At 37.5% G+C, this 24,240-nt stretch overlaps 1 protein-coding gene and 1 long non-coding RNA gene across 3 annotated transcripts in view; one reads left to right on the forward strand and one right to left on the reverse strand.

Annotated features, from left to right (window-relative positions):
• The first annotated feature begins 935 nt into the window (after positions 1–935).
• On the forward strand, positions 936–2,627 carry LOC136261264 (uncharacterized). Its single transcript, XR_010703832.1, has 2 exons — positions 936–1,215; positions 1,694–2,627. It is a non-coding gene; the product is annotated as an uncharacterized lncRNA (long non-coding RNA).
• Positions 2,628–7,742: 5,115 nt separating this feature from the next.
• The window catches only part of LOC136260950 (NLR family CARD domain-containing protein 3-like), a 29,061-nt gene continuing 12,563 nt past the window's right edge, over positions 7,743–24,240 (reverse strand). Inside the window, exons 4-6 of one of the 2 annotated variants that reach the window (XM_066054872.1) lie at positions 11,437–11,583; positions 11,187–11,384; positions 7,743–10,826 (exon numbers count right to left, since the gene is read on the reverse strand). In XM_066054872.1, coding sequence (XP_065910944.1) covers positions 7,873–10,826; positions 11,187–11,384; positions 11,437–11,583 — 3,299 coding nt within the window. In that variant the 3' untranslated portion in view covers positions 7,743–7,872. Of the gene's footprint in view, positions 10,827–11,186; positions 11,388–11,436; positions 11,584–24,240 lie in introns of both variants that reach the window. The other variant, XM_066054871.1, reaches the window with a different exon arrangement.

Below are 24,240 nucleotides of genomic sequence, written 5' to 3' on the forward strand. Positions count from 1 at the left end.
CATTACAATTACACACAATACCAATCAGATTGTTCTTAAAAGTGTCAATGTCAGTCTTGTCAATATCAGAGATAGGTAGTTGGTTCCATTGAATAATTGTTCGTGGTAAGAAAGAGTATTTGTAAACATCGATTCTTGTTGGTAAGTGAAATAGCTTGAGGGAGTGGTTGGAACGAGTATATGATACTGGAACTGATAGTGGTATACAACGATCAGGTATGACTATTAACCTTCTCAAAATTTTAAATAGCAAAATAAGTCGAGTCATTGTCCTTCTGTCTTGGAGACTAGGCCATTCAAGGTATGTCAGCATATCTGTTATACTGTCGTGTTGTTGCTCACTAGATCTGAACCATGGTTTGTTTAGAACAAAACGAGCAGCCCGATGCTGGATCATTTCAAGTTTGTATATACTTGTATTGTGGTAGGGATCCCAGATGGCTGAACAATACTCAATGGATGGTAGTAATAGTTGTTTGTATAGGTGGTCTTTAATTTCTATTGGTGCAGTGTGCAAGGTCCTTTTTAGGAAGCCAAGAAGTTGGTTAGCCTTGCTGCAGATATAGTTGATATGGGGGTTCCAGGATAATCTGTGATGAAGACGGATACCTAGATAGTTATGTTCCAATACTGTATTGAGTGGGATGTTGCACTAGGACTCACATGACTTCAGTAACTGGAAAGCGTTCTGAGAAGCAAACAAGACACATAATATTTCATCGTACATCAGTTCCTGTGTAGCGGCTATGTGATGCGAGGTATGAGGACACTGCTAACCACAAAGGGTAAGGTGAGTACAAAAGACAAAAAACCTATAGAGGCACGCACTGACACCCACACACACCCATACACTGACACACACACGGACACCCACACACTGACACACACACACACACACACACACCTACATAGCCTACTACACGCGGATTACGACTAGCTATAATGCAGTGCATAAAAGGTCATTTAGTAGCTGGCTAACCTCGGTTAAATCTTCAGCAGGCATAGATAGAATCTCCGGACAACCTGCATGGTGTCCGAAGGCTACACTATCTGTTCTTTGTTGACTATCCTAATTGATAAGCACCATACCGGCACGCCGGCGCAACTGGAAGGGCGGGGTTATCAGGTTAATTTCTGTTGACCAGTATTTCTGTGCTACAGCCAAGATCATCGATTAAAAAAATACAAGCCAGCCGTTTAACTAGCTATATATAGGTAAGTGTATCATACGAATGCATAGCTACTCTACATAAACCGGGTGAAACCACTCACATAAAGCTTCGTAGTCCACCACATAGCTATATTATATTCGGGGATCGTACTACATCACAGAACAACTTATTGTGGTTTGCCATAGCATACACATGAACTTTCATGGACACTGCCTGGAATTCGCTTCAAATACTAGACAATTTGCACCAATGAGCACCCTCGACATTTTCCAGCTACGCCATGAAATAATTTTGTCAGAGCCATGAAATTACCATGAAATTGTAAATTTCATGGCATAGAAATTTCCATGAAATATCTGATGATGATTCAACTTTCATCGCACATTTCATGAGTATCATTTTATAAAACATAGCTAGCTAGGTAGCTACATACATATTTCATGATGTGGTTCTCTGGTATAGTGTTCTTAGCTAAGTCACTCAAGTGTAACAACTATAGCTGGTTTACCACTTTATTGCAGTGCATTTTCTCTGGCATTAATCAATCGTGTAATGGCTGCAAGTAAGATACTGGTGAATGGAGTGGAACTGTGTTACAAAACAAAGGGAAACGGATCTCATGCTATCGTGTGTATACCTGGTGCATTAGGAACCACTGAAGCTTTTGTTGATCAACTTGACTATTATGGATCACGCTGTGGTGGAGAATTCACCATTATAACTTTTGACCCAAGAGGGTTTGGTAAATCAAGACCACCACAGAGAGAATTTACATTAGATTTTCATACGAGGGATGCTAAAGATACCAAAGGACTGATGGATGTGCTGGGGATTAAACAATTTTCTGTGTTTGGGTGGAGTGATGGAGCAATGATAGGGATAATAGTTGCCTCTTTGTATCCGGAATCTGTCCGTAAACTAATAATCTGGGGAGGAAATACTTTTGTAGGTGAAGAAGATAAGAAGCTATACATTAAATACAAGGACATTTCATTGTTAGATGCAGCTACACGTGAAAAAGAAGTATCAGTTTATGGTGAAGAGTGCGCAGCTGCCTACTGGAGTCAGTGGATCGATACAAATTTGAAGATTTATGAGTCGGGAGGCAATATCTGTAAAAATCACCTCAGCAATGTGAAAAGTCCGACGCTTGTTCTGCACGGAAAAAAAGACCCGGTAGTCCCAGAATACCATCCTGATTATATTGCTAACAATATTCCAAATTGTATAGTACGCAAGTTTGAAGAAGCTGGTCATGGAATCCACAATGACCCAGATTTTGCAAATGATTTCAATCGTATTGCTGAAGAATTTTTGAAAAACTAGTTAAACATCTCCACGCAATGTTTTTGAAAACATATAGCTTAACATATCCTTGCAGTGTTTTGTTAAACTTTTATAATAGTTTGTATGGGTATTATTATTCATAATAAAATATCTGTGTTCTGGAAATAAGAGGTAATGTCATAGATTCGGAAATTATAATGTTTCTAATGTCTAAACTGAGTGAAATCAGTAGTTTGCAAACTTTAGAATGTAAAACAGTTATTTCACCTTCTTACAGTTAATACATAGCCATAGGTATGTAGTGCGTAAGAAATTATATTGCATTACAGTGAGTGTAATTCACAAAGTGTGTAGGTTAATATTAACAACATGTGGATCATTGGTGTATTGGTATTATTGGCTTATGTATGGTTTTGAAATCTTAACTATCTACATTTCTATTAATAGTAGCAAGGCCTAAAAATCATTACAAGGTTTCTGGTGTCGTCACAAAGTTGTTTATGCGCTGCTATAGCTGAAATCTTCTAGGAATGCAGACATTGTGTGGGTATGTGTGAGAAGTATGGTTCACTACATACAACATCATGTAACAAGTCCTAAACTTCTTGTTGTAGATGCCTGGAAGTAATCTGATGTCCATTAGTTGTTGATCAATGTATACGGTATACGTATGCATGTAGCTGAATAAAATTTCAAATAAACTCATTATACATACAAATAAGATACACTTTCAGTAGACAAATATGGTAGCCATTATGTGTCACAGTGTCTGTGTGATGCAATTCATCACACTATGAATCTGCTGTAGAGCCCTTGAATTGTACTGTGTTCAGGAGGTAAGGGAATTGCCAAACAGGTAGTAAAGGTGTGCGTATGTGTAGGGTGTGCACACGTGTGCATGCATACTGCTTGCGTGTGTATGTGTGTGCATTGTATAATTTTTAGAATGCAGTAAAATTCTTTTAGGTAGAAAACAATCAATCACAAATTACAAAGTACATAGCTATTAGCTACTAACCTGACTAGGGACTTACAGAGTTCTGTATACATCCTTTACAAGTTCTTAGAAAATCCAAGGTATTTTCTCCTTTGTAATTGCTGACCACAAGTGAATAGTTTTTTCCTGCACCTCACATAGTGTTGATGTCTGATAAGGTTTGGTTTAAAGTGACATTTAGTTTTAGTCTATTTGTGTATGCGTAAATTGTGTACATTCCTTAGTCAATATGTATGTAGTTACTACAGTAGCTATCCTCTCCATTCTTTCACATGGTGATGCATGCCAACACAGGCAGGGATGCATGAAAACATCATCCTGTGTGTTTCAACAATTGTGCATGTTCCCTGGTACACTGATACATTATTTATACAATAAATAAATATATTAAAGCAGGTTCCAAGCAATTACTAGTGTCTACAATAACAAATGAATAGATTTCCAAAACCCCTAAAACTATGCATTATAGCAGCACTTCCACACAAGTTACTTGATCACATTCACATTTTCACCACCAAACTATATCCAAGGTCTTACCTTCTGTAAATGTGACATCTTTTCTTTTATAGGCACAAAATGTGACAGTTTGTACACAGAGTTTGTGCGATGACACTGATCAGAAAACTTAAACAGAGTAATTTGCATTACTGACTCAAGCAACAGTTTATCACAGACACACACACACTCTATTCTTTCTGATGACATATTTAGGGAATGTAATATGAGTCCTTAATCCTCCACTGTGTAGTTATTACTTGCTGGTGCCAAGTGTAGTGTAATAATAAGTTGAGTAGTAAGATACATAATTATTTGAGGTTATGCAATATGCTACTTCCATATTTACATACAGGTCTGGTTACTAGCTATATAATGTTATTGCAATTGCCCATCTGCTCTAATTCTTGTGTGGTGATGACTACACATCACAGCAGTTGGTATGTTTCCAGGAACTGCAATAGTGGTTTCTGGAACATTAGCAGCCTGTTTCTAGGAAACTGTCCAATAGTCAACATAATAAGGTTCTCTCTTAATCAGTTCAACTATTTGTTGCATGCGGGATCCACTATATAGCTATTCTTACAGTTGAAGAAGCTTGATATCAGTAAATACGTTCCTCTAAAAGTCCATACCAAGTCACATGTTTAAAGGGTAAGTACATCAGCCACTTCATGCTATAAATTCCATCCTTGTTTATCAGTTATCGGTTAATATCTACAAATGAATCTATATGCCAGAGAGTTTAACAGAAGCCTCTTGAATATCTATACTGCAGTTTAGTCTCTCACTATATCACAACTATTTAGGAGTTCTAACACTGCTTAACAACATTAAGAACCATATTATTATGCCTTGAGTCTGACACCATTAACCGTAGGCATTTGTACCATTAATTGCCTTTAATTCATAATTAAAGTTTCCATCCCCTTCTTTCACATGCACACACACACACACACACACACACACGCAACCAAAACATGTTTTCCTAAATAAGATGACAGAATCACCTTGGGGTAAATGTCCCTAAATAACAGAGGTAACAGAGCACCTGCTAGCAGCCATATATGTATTAATAGTTGAAGTCACATAAGTGTTCAAAAATTTTATAAGCAATTTGTTTTTGAATAGATACACTGATTTGTCAGACACAATGTTGACCATGTCATCCTATCTCCAGGAATTGGATTGCATCAGCTTATAAACACATAACTTATTCTTGGAAAACTGATCATAACAATCAATTACAAGGAAATGTTACAGTGGCAGTAATTTGATGACTCTACAGGTTCATGTAGTAGTGCACATAAGTGAGCATCATTCATCACTAGTTGTTTCTTTACTCTTTCAATCACACTGTGATCATATACGTATCATTCATCATCTGACACAAATACATAATTTATAATTGTAAAATGTACGTCATTTATTCGTATAACATACTTTTAACTGCACTTGAAGATGAAAGATACAGTAATTAGTCATGTGCGTACGTGTGTGAGTGCATGCATGACATGTATGTGTGTGTGTGTGTGTGTGTGTGTGTATGTGTGAGTCTCTTAATGGATGCTGCTCCTTCTACAATGTTGAAAAGTAATGTGATGTTTACCACAGCCAATTTCAAAGAAAACAAGACATCACCACACACAAGTGTCAAATTACATATCCACGAAGAAAGAAAAGTTAAGCTGTAGTTTGGTCCACTACCAAGCAATAGTGGTGACTGGGGAACATCATCCAGTGGATGGTTTCACTTCGTTCATTGGTGTGTGTGTGTGTGTGTATGTGTGTACGCATGCATGTGTGTATATATGTGTGGTTTGTGCAACCACTCACTGATTATGCTAGCATAATTTTGAGCATAATTATATGTATTATCATCAAATGTAACTCTTATACAAGTGCACAAACAAATTAGGAATTTTCAACTAGAGTAGGGACCATAGCATATCGATAAAAAGTACAACCATAATTTGCTTTATTTTTGTACAAAAAAAATTTCGTGTAAAAATATTTTCGTATGATTTACATGAATGACTGCTCTATTAGAGTAGTTCAATCTCATGTAAAAATTTTCGTGTAAGAAATTTTTGTACAAGCCCTGCAAACAAAAATTGTTTTACACAAAAAAATTTCTAATTACGGTAAGTGTTATATCCCTACTGTGCTGCAATGGAAATGCACAGTAGGGATATAACACTTCTCACTGTTTTTATCCACCCCAAATAAATTCTATGTTCCTATCCACCGCCTGCATCTAGTTACCGTCAGCTCTAAATATTCCATTATTCTGTATTCTTCCATTATTTTCCAGTTATTGTTGCATACTGACAGGGTCACTTGAAACCATGTCAGCTCACGTGTCAACGGTGCTATCAAGTCGGCATAAATTTCACATTTGTGCTATTTTTGCAACGTTAAATGGAAGGAAAAAACTTAAGCATGCTTTTATGCAGCTTTTTATGGTTGTGTCAGACAAACAATGGCTTGAAAAGCTGCCAATCTTATAATGAATAATGGAAATGTACCGCCCACTGGCATGCAAATATATGCTTGAGTCCAGGACGGGAAACAGAGAATTTATTTGGAGTGGCCTTAATATCATGTACTATTCCAGCTTATTTCAGTACTGATATGCTATGGTCCTTACTCTAGTTGAAAACTCCAATTTTTTTTGTATACTTGTTGGTTAACCTTTTTTGTAAAATAAAATTATTTTGACTGGTGAACCCACATATACTACATTAAAATAATGGTGCCATGTCCCACCAGCTATCAATTATCATCTGAAAAGTGAAGTTCCATTACACTTCATTGTATGGTATACTAGCTAAATGATATCTGCGACTTTGCGATAGGCGCGATTTGTCTGGCGGCACCATGCAAAAGAGCGGGCGCCACTAGACTAGGTTTGTGACCACACCCATCAAGGTAACTAATTGCGATAGAGTACAAAGACCACACCTCTTCACAATCTAGCTTAGACCTTATTGGTGTATCTAGCTGCACACCCCTTGTCTGACTTGAGGTACTCTAATACAACAGTCATGCATTTTGTGATAGGCAAATTTTTTGAGATTGAGCAATATGTTGCTAAAAATACTTTTTTTGTGGATTTGCAAACACTCCCAAAATCTATTAGACTATATGGAGGTCTTAATATTTCAAGAATAACATTTTTGCTAGTAACCCCCAAAACCGCGAAATCAGGAAAAAATTTCCCCCTCAAAATATTTAAGCTATACGGTACCTCTTATAGTAGCACCAGGACTAAAGCACTTCAAAAATCCAGTACTGAAATAATTTTATGGCATCTAAATATGCTGCTGAAAGAAAGTGTTAGTACGGAAAATTAAAGCCTTGACATGGTTTCATTGGATGAAGTAGAAGACAAGCAGCCTGATTGGAGATAATAGAAAAGACAAGGTGCAGAGGGTCTACACTTGTTGGAACCCCAAAAGGCACATCCTACTGGTGAGTTTGTTATTGTGGCGTAAAATGGTGGCCATCTGCTGCTTTGTTTAGTCTCTAGCCTTGCAACTATGGTCAGTCAGATAATCAGGCAGTGAGACCAAAATTCGACTTTCGGTGAATTTTAAAAATTCTATATCCAGCCATCTGTAAGTGGTTTGCTATATTTTATGCTGTATTATATATTATATGAACTAGTACTATTCCGTAAAGGTGATTTTCATCACATAAGATGTGATTTTCAAATGTGGAATTTTGGGCAATGCACGAAAGTTTCGGGCTAATCCCTAGTACAATAGAGCATTTAGTTGGTCTAACAGTGAACAAATGATATGTAACATAACTTCAAATTAAAATACTGCTATGGACAAGATAAAAGCAATTAGGTACAGTACAGATACATACTTGTTCCTATGTAAACATATACACATTCACACACGTACATCATTCCTACTTGGATAATAAATTTAAAGTCAATACGCCTTTTATATTCTGTTGTTGACGGTGATTATTAATTCCATTTACACACTGGTTAATTGCTTTAAGAAAATTGTGTTCAGTGATGTTGATGTCACTTGAAAGCCCATAAATTACTTTCAAAGTCATTGTCACCTCTTTCAAACTTAAATTATTCGTTAGACGATTAAGAAATTCAATGGCAAAGTTATGGTCATACTTTTGACTGTCTAATGGTGTGATACTTAGTTTTTCAACTGATCCATTTACTTTAAATGCAGTTGCTAAGAGCAAGTAATCTGTTGGGTTGATGTCCATCCAACGTAACACAAGCTCTTTGAGAACTGTACTGTGTTCCACAATACATTTTAAACAATGTATGCTGGTAGCACCAAGCTCACCTCGGCTGAACTCTAGTTTTCTTAAATTACTGTAGTTATGATAAATGCCTTGAAGTAGTATTACATAGCCTGTGTCAGTTCCATTGTGAAGTTGCATGTGCTTCAAAGTAATTTTGTTAGAAGCCGATGCCTTGCTGATATCCTTGCATTCAACTGGAGGAGTGAATCTAAGTGTCTGCATATTCTTTACAGATTCTGAAATAGTTAAGCTTGAAACTGATGTAATTGAAGTATCTCGTATATCCAATTCCTTAATATTACTGTTCTGTGAAATAGCTTGCATTATAGGCAAGACGCCTGAGTCTCTCAATGGATTAGCACCTAACACCAATGTAGTAATCTGAGATTGAGCAGTAGTAAGTAACCTTTTTAAATGCTTTGCACCAGTTGAAGTAATAAGATTACCCCACAGGTCTAGGCAATGGAGATTATTACAATCTATTATAGTATTAACAAAGTCTTTGATGCCATCATTTCCAATGCTGTTGTTACCAATTCGAAGACATTTTATTGAGGAGTTGTTGGTAACCATTTTCCCGATCATGACTGCTCCAGAGGGACCCAGGTTACACTGCCACATGATGAGGTCTGTTAAATGAATATTCCTACAAAATGAAAAGTACTTTGCACCTTCAGAACCTAAATCATTGTTACCAATATTTAAAATCTTTAGAGTGCAATTTATCATTAGAGCATTGCTCAACATGCGCACAGAGAATAAGTCTAAGGCGGCATCACGTATAACTAATTCAGTCAATGATTTGTGAACATTAAACAATTTCATTGCTGGTTGAATACTGTTTGTTAATATACTGTTGCTGACTGTTAGTGTACTAATTGGGTAGCCAGACTGCAGTAATGAAGCAATAGAGGAGTAATCACATCTAACAGTTGTTATATCCAAGTTAACTGATACTGGCTGGGAATTTAATTGCAAACGAGTACACAATGCTTCATTTAAAATCTTACAACAATCCTCATTGATATCACAGAAGCTAAGGTCAATTTTCTTGATATCACCATTATACTTTTTTAAGAAGTATCCTAATGCACTGCAACTAGCTTGATCTAACAGGCAATAGCTTAAGTCAATTTTGCTTCCAAGTGATGCTGCTAATTCAGACCAATCACACTTGCAAGCCTCATAAATACAGTGCATTAACTCAAGAGTATTTGCATTTTTAAACTGTGTATTTACATACTTGGAGGGCAGCATGCTTTTAAACAGTTCTTTGTTACTGAACTCTGACAAACCTGAATAGAACCTCCATACAAATGAAACATTACCAGAAAAATGATATCTATCAAAGCATTCACACTGTTCTTGTGGTGAGAGTTTTGTGTTGACGTACCAAGCAGCACAAAATTCCTGTACTGTACGATGCAAAAAGTTGTATGATCGTTCTAGTCCATGAACCATAGTGGTGGGTGCATTTGTTAATAAACTTAATCCTTCAACATTTCCATCAAATATTCCATATCTTTGAAAATTCTCAGTTGAAAAAATTATTATGTCATCCATGACTCCTTTATAAGCTATAAAACACAACTGTGCAAACTGTTTGGTGATATTGTCAGGTAGACAATCTAGAGAGTACAAGACAGTGATGTTCTGTTCATTTTCTGTACGATTCTTAATATGCCAAAGAATAACATGCTTACATAAGAAGTGATAGATTTCTGTCAGTGTTTCTGGCAAACATTCCTCGTAATAGAACAAGTGGCACACAATAACAACATTAATAGGGACACTTGTTATAGCCTTAATAGTTGGATTCTTCTGTAGTTGAGAAATAAGTTCAGAGGATTTTTGTTCTCCTTCTGGAATATGGCTAAATGCATTGTGTATGTATTCATAAATCTGCTCATGCTCAAATCCTTGAATTTTAATTTTTCTTGATGCTAAGGAGGACAGTCTTAAGCACGCATTTGGACGAGATGTGTATATGATGGTGCATCTTGGAAGAACCCTCATCAAACAATTAAAAATGCAGTTATGATTGGATTGTAGTTTAACCGGTAACTCATCATATCCTTCTAGCAAGAAAAGAATATTGTGTCCTTTATGTGCTTTAATATCCTCAATCACTTTCTGCATCAGCTGATGATCAATGTCTGCAGCTGTAGTAGACAGCAAATCTTCAAATGTTTTAGCCTTCTGTATTTGAGGGTCTCTCAAAGTTAGCAAAATTACTACATCATAAGACATTAACAAGTTACCCTTTCCCCAACATTGACACAATTTGATAGCTAGTGTACTCTTCCCCATTCCAGGACCTCCCACAACAAGTATAACCTTTCGAGGTTCTGTTGAAACATTTAGAATGTCAGACAGTGAAAATTGTGTGTTTAACTCATCTGTTGTAGACCTTAACATGTCATCCAATTTACCTGATATGTTTGATTCTTTATTTCCTTTGGAATCAACTTTTATAAGTTTCAAGTTCACATACTCAGGTGAAAAGCATTCAGAAAGAGCAATAGCTGATGAAATTTGTAAAGATTCATACTTCCTTATTAGGTAATTCTTGTATGATATCAAATGATCTGAAACATACGTATGCACATAGCAAACACCACCCTAAGCAAATGATGCAGAACAAATATGCACGCATGTGTATTACATGAGCCATGGCTATACAAGGTGTATCGCACTTATATACAAGGTCAAAGAAAATTCATCAACAGTAAAGTTCCAATCACCATGGAAGGATGAAGGTTACTAAAACTGATATGTATATACGTATATACTGTTGCAAAGAAATGTGTGTAGATGGCCTATTATACAAAAGCACATTAGAAGTTCTGTAACTGTAGTTCCGCATCTTACAGACATACTTAAGTACAATATGTCTGGCTTACAACTTTAGAAATCAACACACTCTACATAGGAACAATAACACTCACCTATTATGGTTACTGTGGCTCGAATACAAGCACCAGCAACAACACCACTTGGTAATGATGGCAGGTCAATAGAGATATCAAAGTTTACACTGCCTTCTGAAATATTATCACAACTTATTTGAATCTCAATTGAAACATTACATATTCCAGCATTAAATGTGGCACTGTGTGGCCCAGGGTCATAGCAAATTACTTTTCCTGCTAATTTTCATTTATATTATCAGAAAATTACAAGATATTTTCTACTTACCAGTTGCAGTTTTATTAATGCTGCTGACCTGTACAGTAACATCGTATGACAATGCACTGGTTAGAAACAACACAGGCTGCACTACTCCATCACTCTTATACGCTTTGTAGACTGACTGGTTAAAGTTGATAGTAGAAGTATGAAAAGCTATATACATATATATAAGCACAAAAACTTAACATCAAGATGCCACTCTAAGATGGAAGATATGATACGCTAACATAATATTACAGGAAAAGTGAAAATACGAAGTTTTTGATATGTCACCATTACAATTGCTATAATTTGTTGCCATATTTTTTACCCTGGCTTTTCTTTAGCACATGAAGTTTATAATTATTCCTGTAAGAAGAATTTAATTTGCTCCTCTGAATGTTCTATTACAAACATTGCCATATTCTATTGGAAATAATACCTATACACGGTATAACATTTGAACAGGAAGTGACAGATGCCTATGACACATTTGTTTATTAGACACATTAACATTACGACATGTGCTGGATAGGGCTGTAATCTATAACCAATGCATGCACATGTTCATTCACGTGGCCTAATGTTGAGACAAAAAATTGAAAGAGGAAGACAAAGGCATCAACTTGTTAAACAAGTCTCTGCATGTATTGGAGTGATTTTTGTACCAAGCAAAAATCAATGTTCATTATCTGGGAAGTCTGTACACACTGTTTATTGTCCACAACATGTTGAATGCAGAAATCTTGAGCAAACTTGGTGAAAAATTCCAGTCAAAACCACAGTTGAACAGCTCTAGCGTTAAGGACATATCTAGCTTTTATCCAAGTCACCATTATGTGATACTTTTAAAGGTACACAGTAAAAATGAATGTGTTTAATTAGCTACACCCTTGTTAGCATGCTACATTACACCCACATCTTTAGGGGTGTTTCTCTACACCAATAGGGTGTTTTTGTCCAATCTGGGTAAAATTGGTTGAAACCCACAATCAAAACTGATGCTGGGTTGTTAGATTATTATAACCATTATTAGCAAAAGCAAAAATAAAATAAATAAAATGTAATTATGTATTGATATGATTCTAAAGCACTGGTAACCCCATTGTTTAAAAAAGGTGAAAGATCAAACCCAGCAAATTATCATCTTATATCCCTTACTTGTGTTTGTACTAGAACATATCATTCATACAAATATTATGAAACACCTATAAAACCATCATCATAATTATACTGTCAGATGTTCAATTTGGGTTTCGTGAGAATTGCTCGGCAGAACTACAATTGATTAATGCTTCTCATGATTTTGCACTGAACTTGAACAATAGAAGCCAAACTGATGTTATTTTGCTAGACTTTAGCAAAGCTTTCGACAAGGTGCCCTATCATCTCCTTCCATTGAAACTAGAACATTATAGAATACGAGGAAGAGTACTAAGTTGGATCACTGATTTCCTGTCTGACCGCTGTCAACGTGTTGTTTGTGGAGGTTACTCCTCTGAGCCTGTAAGTGTTGTCAGCAGTGTTCCACAAGGTAGTGAGATAGGGCCCTTACTCTTCTAATATACGTTAATGATATAACACAATACTTGTCATCTTCATGTCGCCTCTTTGCAGACAATTGTGTCCTTTACAGACGGATAGATTCACCTGATGACATTAATTTGCTACAAGACTTAATACGACTTGAAATGTGGGAAGAAAAATGGCTTTAACATTAGTAAATGTAAAGTGTTAACCATTACTCTAAAACAACACCCATTGATATCTGAGTACTTTTTGCATGGACACAAACTTGCTGCAGTCACTGAAGCTAAATATTTGGGAGTTGCACTTGATTCTAAGCTTTCTTTTAAACACCACATTGATGCCACTTGTCAAAAGGCAAACCGTACACTCACCTTTATTCGTTGAAATCTGAAATCCTGCCATAAATAAGTGAAACCGGATGCTTACAACATATTTATCAAGCCAATCTTTAACTATGCTGCCACCACAATCAAAATGTCATATAAACAAACTTGAAGTTATTCAAAACTGAGCGGCACGCTTTATTGTCTCAGATTATAGAAGAACAAGTAGTGTATCAGCTATTAAACATTCCTTGAATATGAAATCCAACATGGAAGAATTACAATTACTTATGTTTTTTTAAAATCTTACATGGACTTGCTGAACTAGAAATGCCAAATTATATTACACCTGCAATCAGTACTTCACGTGGAAATAGTATCAAATTTGTCCAGCCATCAGCTCAAGTTGATCCTTATAAATTCAGTTTCTTCTCCCAATCAATTCATTTGTGAAACAAGTTACAAATTGACAGTGCTATTACCTTCAATGACTTCAGATCTCTAATTATGTTGCAGATACTGCACTATACTCATATATTTTGAGTTTTACAATTAACAAATATAAATAAATATTACAATTGCTAGACTACTTTTGGGGTCTATGACATTAGGAATGTGATCCTATCAAATTACTATTACATACAGCTTCAAACTCCTATAGAATGTCTTCTACAGAGGAATTAAAGGCCACAGTGTAGCACTAAGCATTCTACACAAGAATTGTTGAACTCATAGACTGGCAAATGATAGGTCACAAGTTCAAATCTGCTGGTGGTATGATTATTTCCATGCCTTAAGTTTTCCTCATAGTTTATGGCATCACGATATACAGGTTGTGTTTACTATATAAGGATTCTTAAGAAATGTATATGATATTGATAGAGCAAACATGCCTGAGGCGATTTTGCTAAAATTTGGTATGTAGACTACTGAAGGTGGAGGAAATTTCCACAGTAAAAATCATCTTGTTTTGTAAAGGTAGCACGGAGCTATGATATGTATGCACGAGAATCACATTTTTATTATCTTTGTTAATATACACACTGATGTAATGTGCTGGCTTACCTTGGCCACACGACACACTACCGTGTGTCTATATCAAGACACACAGTAGTGTGTCGTGCGGCCCAAGAAGCCGGCGCACAACACCCGTGAGTATATTGACAGGAAGAAAATGCAATTTTCGCACCTCCGTAGCTCTGTGCTGTCTTGATGAAACAAGACGAGTTTTGCTGTGGACACTCCCTCCACCTTCAGCACTCCACATTCCAAATTTGAGCGAAATCGCTTCAAGCGTTCCCGAGATATGCGACTTCACAAATTGGCTTAGTTTCTTCATTTTTTTTTCTTCTTATTTTTCTTCCTCTTTTCGCACACTTACAAAAACTGCTATAAAACACGAACGCAATATCCGATTGCCTTGAAATTTGGCACACTGAAGGGGGGTATAAAGGCGCATCTCTGTACCAGCTTTGGCTAGAATCAAGACACACCATAGTGTGTCGCGCGGCCCAAGAAGCCGGCGCGCCACACCGTGAGTATATTGACAGGAAGAAAGAAAACGTCATTTTCACACATCTGTATCTCGGTAATACCTCATCCGATTGGAACCAAATTTGCTGCAGAGTTGCCGCCAGCTAGGGGAGTCTACATTCCAAATTTGAAGGAAATCACTCAAGCCATTTCCGAGATACGAGTGGCCAAACTTTGGTTTTTTTTTCTTCGTTTTTTTCTTCTTCTCTACTTCGTCTTTTTTTTTTTTTTTTTTTTAAGATTAGAACATACAAATAAACAGTTAAACAATTAAATCAAAAACTGAGTCTCTGATTGCACCAAGGCCACAGGAGCACTTTTGATGTAATGACCTTGTGAAGATCACGCTCCTCTAATGCACTGGATTGCTGAACGCAGCAAACAAAATGACAATTTACATCTAATCCATCCTAGTACTGTGGCATAAGGGTCATTCCATTTGTCAGACAATAAACTCGCCAATCTCTTGTAAAATACACTGGCTTCATGGCCCATTCCTCCGGAAGCAGAGAACACTAGAGGGTAAAAGAACTGTGTTCCACTTCACGGATTCGTAACTCATAAGCTCTCTTCTTTGTTATTTCGTGTTTCCTGTAACATGACTGAAGGGTGGTTCCACTGTTGGATGGTGCAAGTGGGTTAAAAACTCTGACGTCCGTAAAACATTTTTCATAACGACCACCCCAAAATCCATTCATGGCAATGTCCAAGCGTGCGCCATCCTGAGTGTTGGCAGTCTTCTGTTGAAACCTTTCATCACTTAGAGGCTGCAGATGAGGCTCAACCTCCACATCATGGCACACTTCAGATAATATGTGATATCCCTCACTTCGTTGTGGCGTATTGAAGGGAATCCACCCTTTGGACAAGATAGGGCATGATCTACAGAAAAGTTGGTACCACACGCACAGTGGGAAGGTGTATGAGAGGGCATCCAGCCATACCTCAAAGCAAGGGCATCTTGAAAGGCAGTCTTGTGTAGGGAGAAACCACGTTCCTGCATAGGCAGGGCAGTAAGCCACAACTTCGTTTTTTCGCACACTTGCAAAAATTGCTATAAAACGCAAACGCGTACTCCGATTGCCTTGAAATTTGGCACACAGAAGGGGAGTCCAAAGGCGAATCCTAGCATCAAATTTGGTGCAAATCCGATGAATGATTCAGGAGTTATGACCGCTTATTCGCGTAAAACAAGATCGATTTGTTGTCACGCCTACAGCGTAAACCGCTTCATGGAATGAGTTGAAAATTGCTATGTAAATGGAGTAACCATCGTAGGAGTGCTTTTTGGTGGTTTGAAAGGAATCGAGATAAAGACCACGGAGATATGACACAAAACCCAACGTGTGTCACAATTATGCGATCGATTTTTAGGAATAAAAAAGTATTAGTTTTCACGCCTACTAGGCAAACCGCTTAGAGCAATGAGCTGAAAATCGGTGTATAGCTGGAATAATCTTCATTGAAAGTCCTTGCAGTAGTATAGAAGAATTAGATTACAAACCACTGAGTTATGATTCGAAAGCCAACTCCGTGTAGCAAATGCGAGATCGAGATACTCTAATAGAACAGTCACCCTAATAGAGCATTCAGCTAATTTATTTACTCCATTATAGAATTCTATTACATTACAGGTTATTCTGTAGAGAGTTCAGCTGCAAACAGTTAATCTTATAGACAGTTCAGCAAGAAGCAAGTCACCCTATAGAGAGTTCAGCTACAAATATATCGCTGTAGTGATTCAGAACATTACAAGTCACACTGAAGAGAGTTCAGCTATAAACAAGTCATGCACCCTGTAGAGAGTTCGGCTACACTCTCTAGAGAATTCAGCTACAAACAAGTCACTGTGGAGAGAGTTCAGCTACAAAGAAACTACCCTGTAAAGAGTTCATCTATACAAACAAGCTACCCTATAGAGATCACCTGCAAACAAGTAACCCTGAAGAGAGTTCAGCTACAGACAAGTCACTTTATAGTTTATACAGTGTTCAGCTACAAGTAAGTTACTCTTTAGAGAATTCAGCTACAAGTAAGTCACTCTGTAGAGAATTCAGCTACCACCAAGTCACTCTGTAAAGAATTTTGCTACAAACAAGTCACCGTGTAGAGAGTTCAGCAACCAAAATACTACTCTGTAAAGAGTTCAGCTATACAAACAAGCTACTCTGTAGAGAGATCAGCTAGAAACAAGAGAGAGTTCAGCTAGAAGAAGTCACCCTGTAGAGAACTCAGCTGCAAAGAAACCCTGTAGAGAGATCAAATCACCCTGTAGAGCATTCAGCTATAAACAAATCACCCTGTAGAAAGTTCAGGTACAAACAAATACCCTATATACATAGTCTCGTCCTCTCTCCGGGGTGGCGCTTATCGATTAGAGATTATAAGCGCCCCCTCCGAAAGAGTCTGGTGAAATGCCCATACCATTTTTGTCCGAGAAATCGCCAACTCTGGCGAGTGATAATTGGTGTTTAATAACTACACAAGAGGTGACGATTTGAGGTAAGCTTTGCTTTTGTAAAGTCTGTACTGCGCAGCCATAAAATGATAAATACTGTTTAATCGTCACCTTTTGTAAAAAATCTTGTGTAAGTATGAAACACCAGTTATCATTCGCCAAAGTTGGCGATTTCTCGGAAAAAATTGGTATGGGCATTTCACCAGACCCTTTCGGAGGGGGCGCTTATAATCTCTAATCGATAAGCGCCACTCCGGAGAATGGGTCTGCGAGGACGAGACTACTATATACAGTTCAGCTACAAAACAATCACTCTGTAGAGAGTTCAGCTACAAAGAAGTTATGCTACAGTGAGATCAGTTTGAAAGAAGAGATTTCAGCTACAAACAAATTAACCTGTAGAGAGTTCAACTATGAACAGATCATCCTGTAGATAGTTCAGCTAGATACAAGTCACCCTATAGAGAGATCAGCTAGAGGAAGTCACCTTGTAGAGAGATCAGCTAGAAAAAAGTTGCCTTGTAGAACGTTCAGTAACAAAGAAACCATCCTGTAGAGAGTTCAGCTACAAACAAATCACCCTGTAGAGAGTTCAGCTGCAAACAAATCACCTTGTAGAGAGTTCAGCTACAAACAAATCAACCTGTATAGAGATCAGCTCGAGGAAGTCACCTTGTAGAGGGATCAGCTAGAAACAAGTCACCTTGTAGAGAGTTCAGGTACAAAGAAACCACCATGTAGACAGTTCAGTTGCAAACATATTGCCTGCAGAGAGTTCACACAGCTAGAAACAAATCACCCTGTAGAGAGATCAGCTAGAAGAGGTTACCTTGTAGAGAGTCCATCTACAAAGAAACCATCATGTAGAGAGTTCAGCTGCAAACAAATCACCTTGTAGAGACTTCAGCTACAAAGAAACCATCATGTAGAGAGTTCAGCTACAAAGAAACCACCATGTAGAGAGATTAGCTGCAAACAAATCACCTGTAGAGAGTTCAGCTAGAAACAATCACCCTGTAGAGAGATCAGCTAGAAGAAGTTACCTTGTAGAGAGTTCAGCTACAAAGAAACCATCGTGTAGAGAGTTCAGCTACAACGAAACCACCATGTAGAGAGTTTAGCTGCAAACAAATAACCAGTAGAGAGTTCAGCTAGAAACAAATCACCCTGTAGAGAGATCAGCTAGAAGAGGTCACCTTGTAGAGAGTTCAGCTACAAAGAAACCATCATGTAGAAAGTTCAGCTGCAAACAAATCACCCTGTAGAGAGTTCAGCTACAAAAAGATCACCCTGTAGAGAGTTCAGCTAGAAGAAGTCACCTTGTAGAGAGTTCAGCTACAAAGAAACCATCATGTAGACTCTGAGAGTTAAGCTGCAAACAAATCACTCTGTAGAGAGTTCAGCTAGAAGAAGTCACCTTGTAGAGAGTTCAGCTACAAAGAAACCATCATGTAGACTCTGAGAGTTAAGCTGCAAACAAATCACTCTGTAGAGAGTTCAGCTAGAAGAAGTCACCTTGTAGAGAGTTCAGCTACAAAGAAACCATTGTGTAGAGAGTTCAGCTACAACGAAACCACCATGTAGAGAGTTTAGCTGCAAACAAATAACCTGTAGAGAGTTCAACTAGAAACAAATCACCCTGTAGAGAGATCAGCTAGAAGAGGTCACCTTATAGATAGTTCAGCTACATTTCAAGTCACCCAGTAGAGAGATCAGCTGCAAAATAATATCCTGTGGGGAATAATGGGCATGTAATAAATAATTATATGTATATAATTTGTATAATTACTAATAAAATCAAAAATAATTGAAGTATTAAAAATCTTCTTTAAGTTCTTTTCTTCTTCCTGTGGTAAAGAAAAAAACACATGGGTTAAAAACCGCCAAAGCCAGCCATTGGCCGGCTTTGCAGTATACAAATACAAAAAGAAGTGATATCTAATTAAAAACAGCCAAGCTGTTAAAAAAGGTGCGGCCCCCAAAAAGGCCATGGTGAAAAAAGATGTGAAATCCAAGGTGGCGGCCAAGAAATGGCTGTGATGGTAGGTTAATGGTAAAAATTTTAATAACGACAATTCAGTTGAATTTTGTGCCGCTTGGTCTTGGCACCAAATTCACCTGAATTGTCGTTATTAAAAGTTTTACCATTAACCTACCATCACAGCCATTTCTTGGCCGCCACCTTGGATTTCACATCTTTTTTCACCATAGCCTTTTTGGGGGCCGCACCTTTTTGTACAGCTTGGCTGTTTTTGATTAGATACAATAAACAGGAAAAGAGTTATGAGTGATTATTCAAGAAAAATAATACCAATATGTTGTCACGCCTACAGGGTAAACCGCGTATGGGAAGAAGCTGAAAATCGGTGGGTGAATAGGTTAACTATTGAACCTCAAACTTTTTGTGGTTTGAAAGAAATCGAGCTAAAAACCAGGAAGATACAACGAAAAAAACCAACAGTGTGTAACAATTATGCAATCGAGATTAGCTAATAAAAAACTACTACTTGCCACGCCTACCAGATAAACCGCTTGGGATAATGCTTTGAAAATCGCTGTACAGATGGAGTAATCATCTTAGAAAGGCTCTTCAATGGTGTAGAAGAATCAGATTTAAAGCCACGGAGTTATAACACGAAATCCAACTTAGCGCAGCAAGTGCGAGATCGAGATATTCTAATAAAGCAGTCATCCTAATAGAGCAGTCACCCTGAAGAGAATTCAAGAGATCAGCTAAAAACAAGTAACCTGTATAGAGATCAGCTACAAACAAGTTACCCTATAGAGAGATCAGCTACAAACAATTCACCCTGTAGAGAGATCAGTGAGAAGAAGTTACCTTGTAGGGAGTTCATGCAACTATGGAAAGAGATAGTTCAGCTAGAAGAAATCACCTTGTAGAGTTCAGCTACAAAGAAACTACCATGTAGAGAGTTCAACTACAAACAAATCGCCCTGTAGAGAGATCAATAGAAGAAATTACCTTGTAGAGAGTTCAGCTACAAAGAACCAGAGTTCAGCTGCATACAAATCACTTGTAGAGAGTTCAGCTACAAACAAATCTCCCTGTAGAGAGATCAGCTAGAAGAAGTTACCTTATGGAGAGTTCAGCTACAAAGAAACCATCATGTAGAGAGTTCAGCTGCAAACAAATCACCTGTGGAGAGTTCAGCTACAAACAAATCTCCCTGTAGAGAGATCAATAGAAGAAATTACCTTGTAGAGAGTTCAGTTACAAAGAAGCCATCATGTAGAGAGTTCAGTTACAAACTAGTGACCTTGTAGAGACATCAGCTAAAAGAAATTACCTTGTAGAGAGTTCAGCTACAAAGAAACCATCATGTAGAGAGTTCAGCTGCAAACAAATCACCTGTAGAGATTTCAGCTACAAACAAATCTCCCTGTAGAAAGATCAGCTAGAAGAAGTCACCTTGTAGAGAGTTCAGCTACAAAGAACCAGAGTTCAGCTGCAAACAAATCACTTGTAGAGAGTTCAGCTACAAACAAATCTCCCTGTAGAGAGATCAGCTAGAAGAAGTTACCTTATGGAGAGTTCAGCTACAAAGAAACCATCATGTAGAGAGTTCAGCTGCAAACAAATCACCTGTGGAGAGTTCAGCTACAAACAAATCTCCCTGTAGAGAGATCAGCTAGAAGAAATTACCTTGTAGAGAGTTCAGCTACAATGAAACCACCATGTAGAGAGTTCAGCTGCAAAGAAATCACCCTGTAGAAAATTCAGCCACGAACAAATTGCCCTGTAGAAAGATCAGTTAGAAGAAGTTACCTTGTAGAGAGTTCAGCTACAAAGAAACCATTCTGTAAAGAGCTCAGCTGCAAACAAATCACCTGCACAGAATTCAGCTACAAACAAATCACCCTGCATAGAGATCAGCTAGAAGAAGTTACTTTGTAGATCGTTCAGCTACAAACAATTCACCCTGTAGAGAGAGCATCTAGAAGAAGTCACCTTGTAGAGTGTTCAGTTACAAAGAAACCACCATGGAGAGTTCTGTAATAAATAAATGTATTATTTAAATATAATTTGTACTACATTTACTGATAAAATCAGAAATATTTAAAGTACATTTGCTTCATCTTTTCTTCTTCTTGTGGTAAAGAAAAAAAGACAGGTTAAAAAAGTCCCAAAGCCGGCCATAGGCCGGCTTTGGGGTATACAAATACAAAAAGAAATGAAATCTAATCCAAAACAGCCAAGCTGTAAAAAAACAGTGCGGCCCTCAAAAAGGCTATGGTGAAAAAAGATGTGAAATCCAAGGTGGCGGCCAAGAAATGGCTGTGATGGTAGGTTAATGGTAAATCTTTTAATAACGGCAATTTAGGTGAATTTTGTGCCAAGACCAAGCGGCACAAAAATTCACCTGAATTGTAGTTATTAAAATTTTTACCATTAACCTACCATCACAGCCATTTCTTGGCTGCCACCTTGGATTTCACATATTTTTTCACCATAGCCTTTTTGAGGGCCGCGCTGTTTTTTTACAGCTTGGCTGTTTTGGATTAGATCGTATGAACTGGCCAAAAGAGGATGAATTGATTTTAACAAGTGCTCAAGTACCATTTTTTTTGCTAACCAATTACCAGATTTTCTTAACAGCATCCAAGCATTTGTTTCTGCCCCAGTACATATATCTTCGCAGTAATATGGGAGATAAAACGAATGAAAAATTTAATCAGTGATATTTCAGTGAAGTTTGGTGATAAGTATATGCTACTACTATTGCTAGCACTCGACAATTAGCCTCAATGCTAATGCATGTATAGAATGAGGTGAATAAGCAAAACAATTGATTGATGGAACTTTCCTAATGAACTTAAGCTCAGCAAAAATAATGTGCTAACATAGCAGCTAACATACGATTTCCATTAGTTAACGTGATAACAGTTATAAAGCTTTGAAGTTTCATAAAGTACATTTGACAAGTCTATAAGTATACTGCACACCTCAACTTATGAAAAACAAGTTGATGTTATGCCACTTCTATCCTATTCTAACTAAATAGGTAATTAATCAACTATGTATCAAACAGTACAGTCGTACCGTTTAGTAGGGTTTCCCACTAAAGTGACACGCACCACTAAAAAGCAGCATCTAAAAACCATCATGGAAATATCATTCATGGCAAAAATCACCTTTACGGAATAGTCTTACTCCATTCAGCATCAATTACAGCACTAAAAGCAAGGAAACACTTACAGGCATCCAGATATTGAATTTTTTAAAAAGTCACTATAACTCCAACTTTTTCCTGCCTGCCTGCCTGCCTGCCTGCCTGCCTGCCTGCCTGCCTGCCTGCCTGCCTGCCTGCCTGCCTGCCTGCCTGCCTGCCTGCCTGCCTGCCTGCCTGCCTGCCTGCCTGCCTGCCTGCCTGCCTGCCTGCCTGCCTGCCTGCCTGCCCGCCCGCCTGCCTACCTGATCATAGTCGCAAGGCTAGATGCCAAACAAAGCAGCACACAGCCACCATTTTATGCCACAGCAACAAACTCACTGGTGAGATGGGCATTGCAGCAATGTGTGAAAATCCCTACTTTGGCATTACTCCTACAATGCCAAGTAGGGATTTTCCCACATTGCTACAATGCCAAGTAGCTAGGGACTTTCCCTCATAGCTACCATTATCTCTTGTTTCACTGCTTTTTATCACTGGAACCCTACTTCATTTATAAATTAATAATTTTTATTGCATTAGTTTATATTCATGCTATTGCTATTATTAATTCAGCTAGATAATTAGATTTGTAAATACTGTATTTCATAATTCATGAATTATATTGTAATTTGGTAACTACATTGGTATGCATGGCTAAGGAAGCGTAACTCTAACAAACCACTTTAAACTGTAAATTATGCACAGAAGCATCTTTTCAACTGTTTTATAGTGTGTCTATCGTGTTTTCTTATGCAAATTGTTTAGAGAAAGTCTTACGCCCTTCATTTCATTTGTGTAAGTATGGGACATGCCCCTTTCTCTTTGAAGGAATTCATTATTTCTGGTAGCCTACACAGCCAGATACACTTTTTTGGAGTTGTATTATACCCATGTAGCCCATTGTGAAAGGCATTCATAACATCTTCAGAAATTCGCTTCATCTGCAGTGTTGGGACAGCTACCTTTTAAAAGTAACTAGTTACATATTACCTGCTACAGAACTATTTAGTTACAGTTACATATTACCCAAAAAATGAAGTAACTATAATAATATTACGTATTATAATATTATTACTTTGTGTACACAGCCTTAAGCTGTCACGTGTGAAACTACCACCTTATTACGTGACATGATTTCGTTGTTGGGCAATGTGCAAATCTTGGTTATAAGTAAGAAACTGGTGAATAAGCTTCATTCAGTAGGCTTCATTACTTCATTGTGGCTAGGCATTGCTCAGTGGATTACTAACGAGATTAGTAACTTCAGTTGTTACTTGTAGTAATAATATTACATAATGTTCAACTCTTTACAGTAACTATATTACTTAGGTAACGTGTTACATTTGTAAGTAAAGTAACTTGAGTTATATTACTTGTTTTTATAGCGTATTTCATTATAATACTTAGTTACCACAAAAGTAATAATATTACATAACGTGTTACAAAAGTAATGCATTACTCCCAACACTGTTCATCTTTTTTTTCAAGCTGGCACAAATAAACCGCCTCAAAGTGGAAGCTTACCTACCACCAAAGGTTTATACTGGTTCTGTACAGCCTTCATTTTTTACATACAGGCTGCTTTTAGCATAAGTCACTCTTCTCATGTCACAAGGCCGGAGGAGACGGTCCGGTTGGTCAGGCCTGAGCCGGACCAATAATCTGGAGTTGAACCAACTAACTGACCAGCTCGAACTACATTACTCTCATGCAATCTTTGGACGATCACATCTACATGCAGCTACGTACATTTTACAGGTGTAATTGAAAAGCATGCCACGAGTAGTTACCTAGTATCTCAGCCTAACTAATGCAC

Source organism: Dysidea avara, chromosome 7 (assembly GCF_963678975.1).
Source record: "Dysidea avara chromosome 7, odDysAvar1.4, whole genome shotgun sequence".
Classification (NCBI taxonomy): domain Eukaryota; kingdom Metazoa; phylum Porifera; class Demospongiae; order Dictyoceratida; family Dysideidae; genus Dysidea; species Dysidea avara.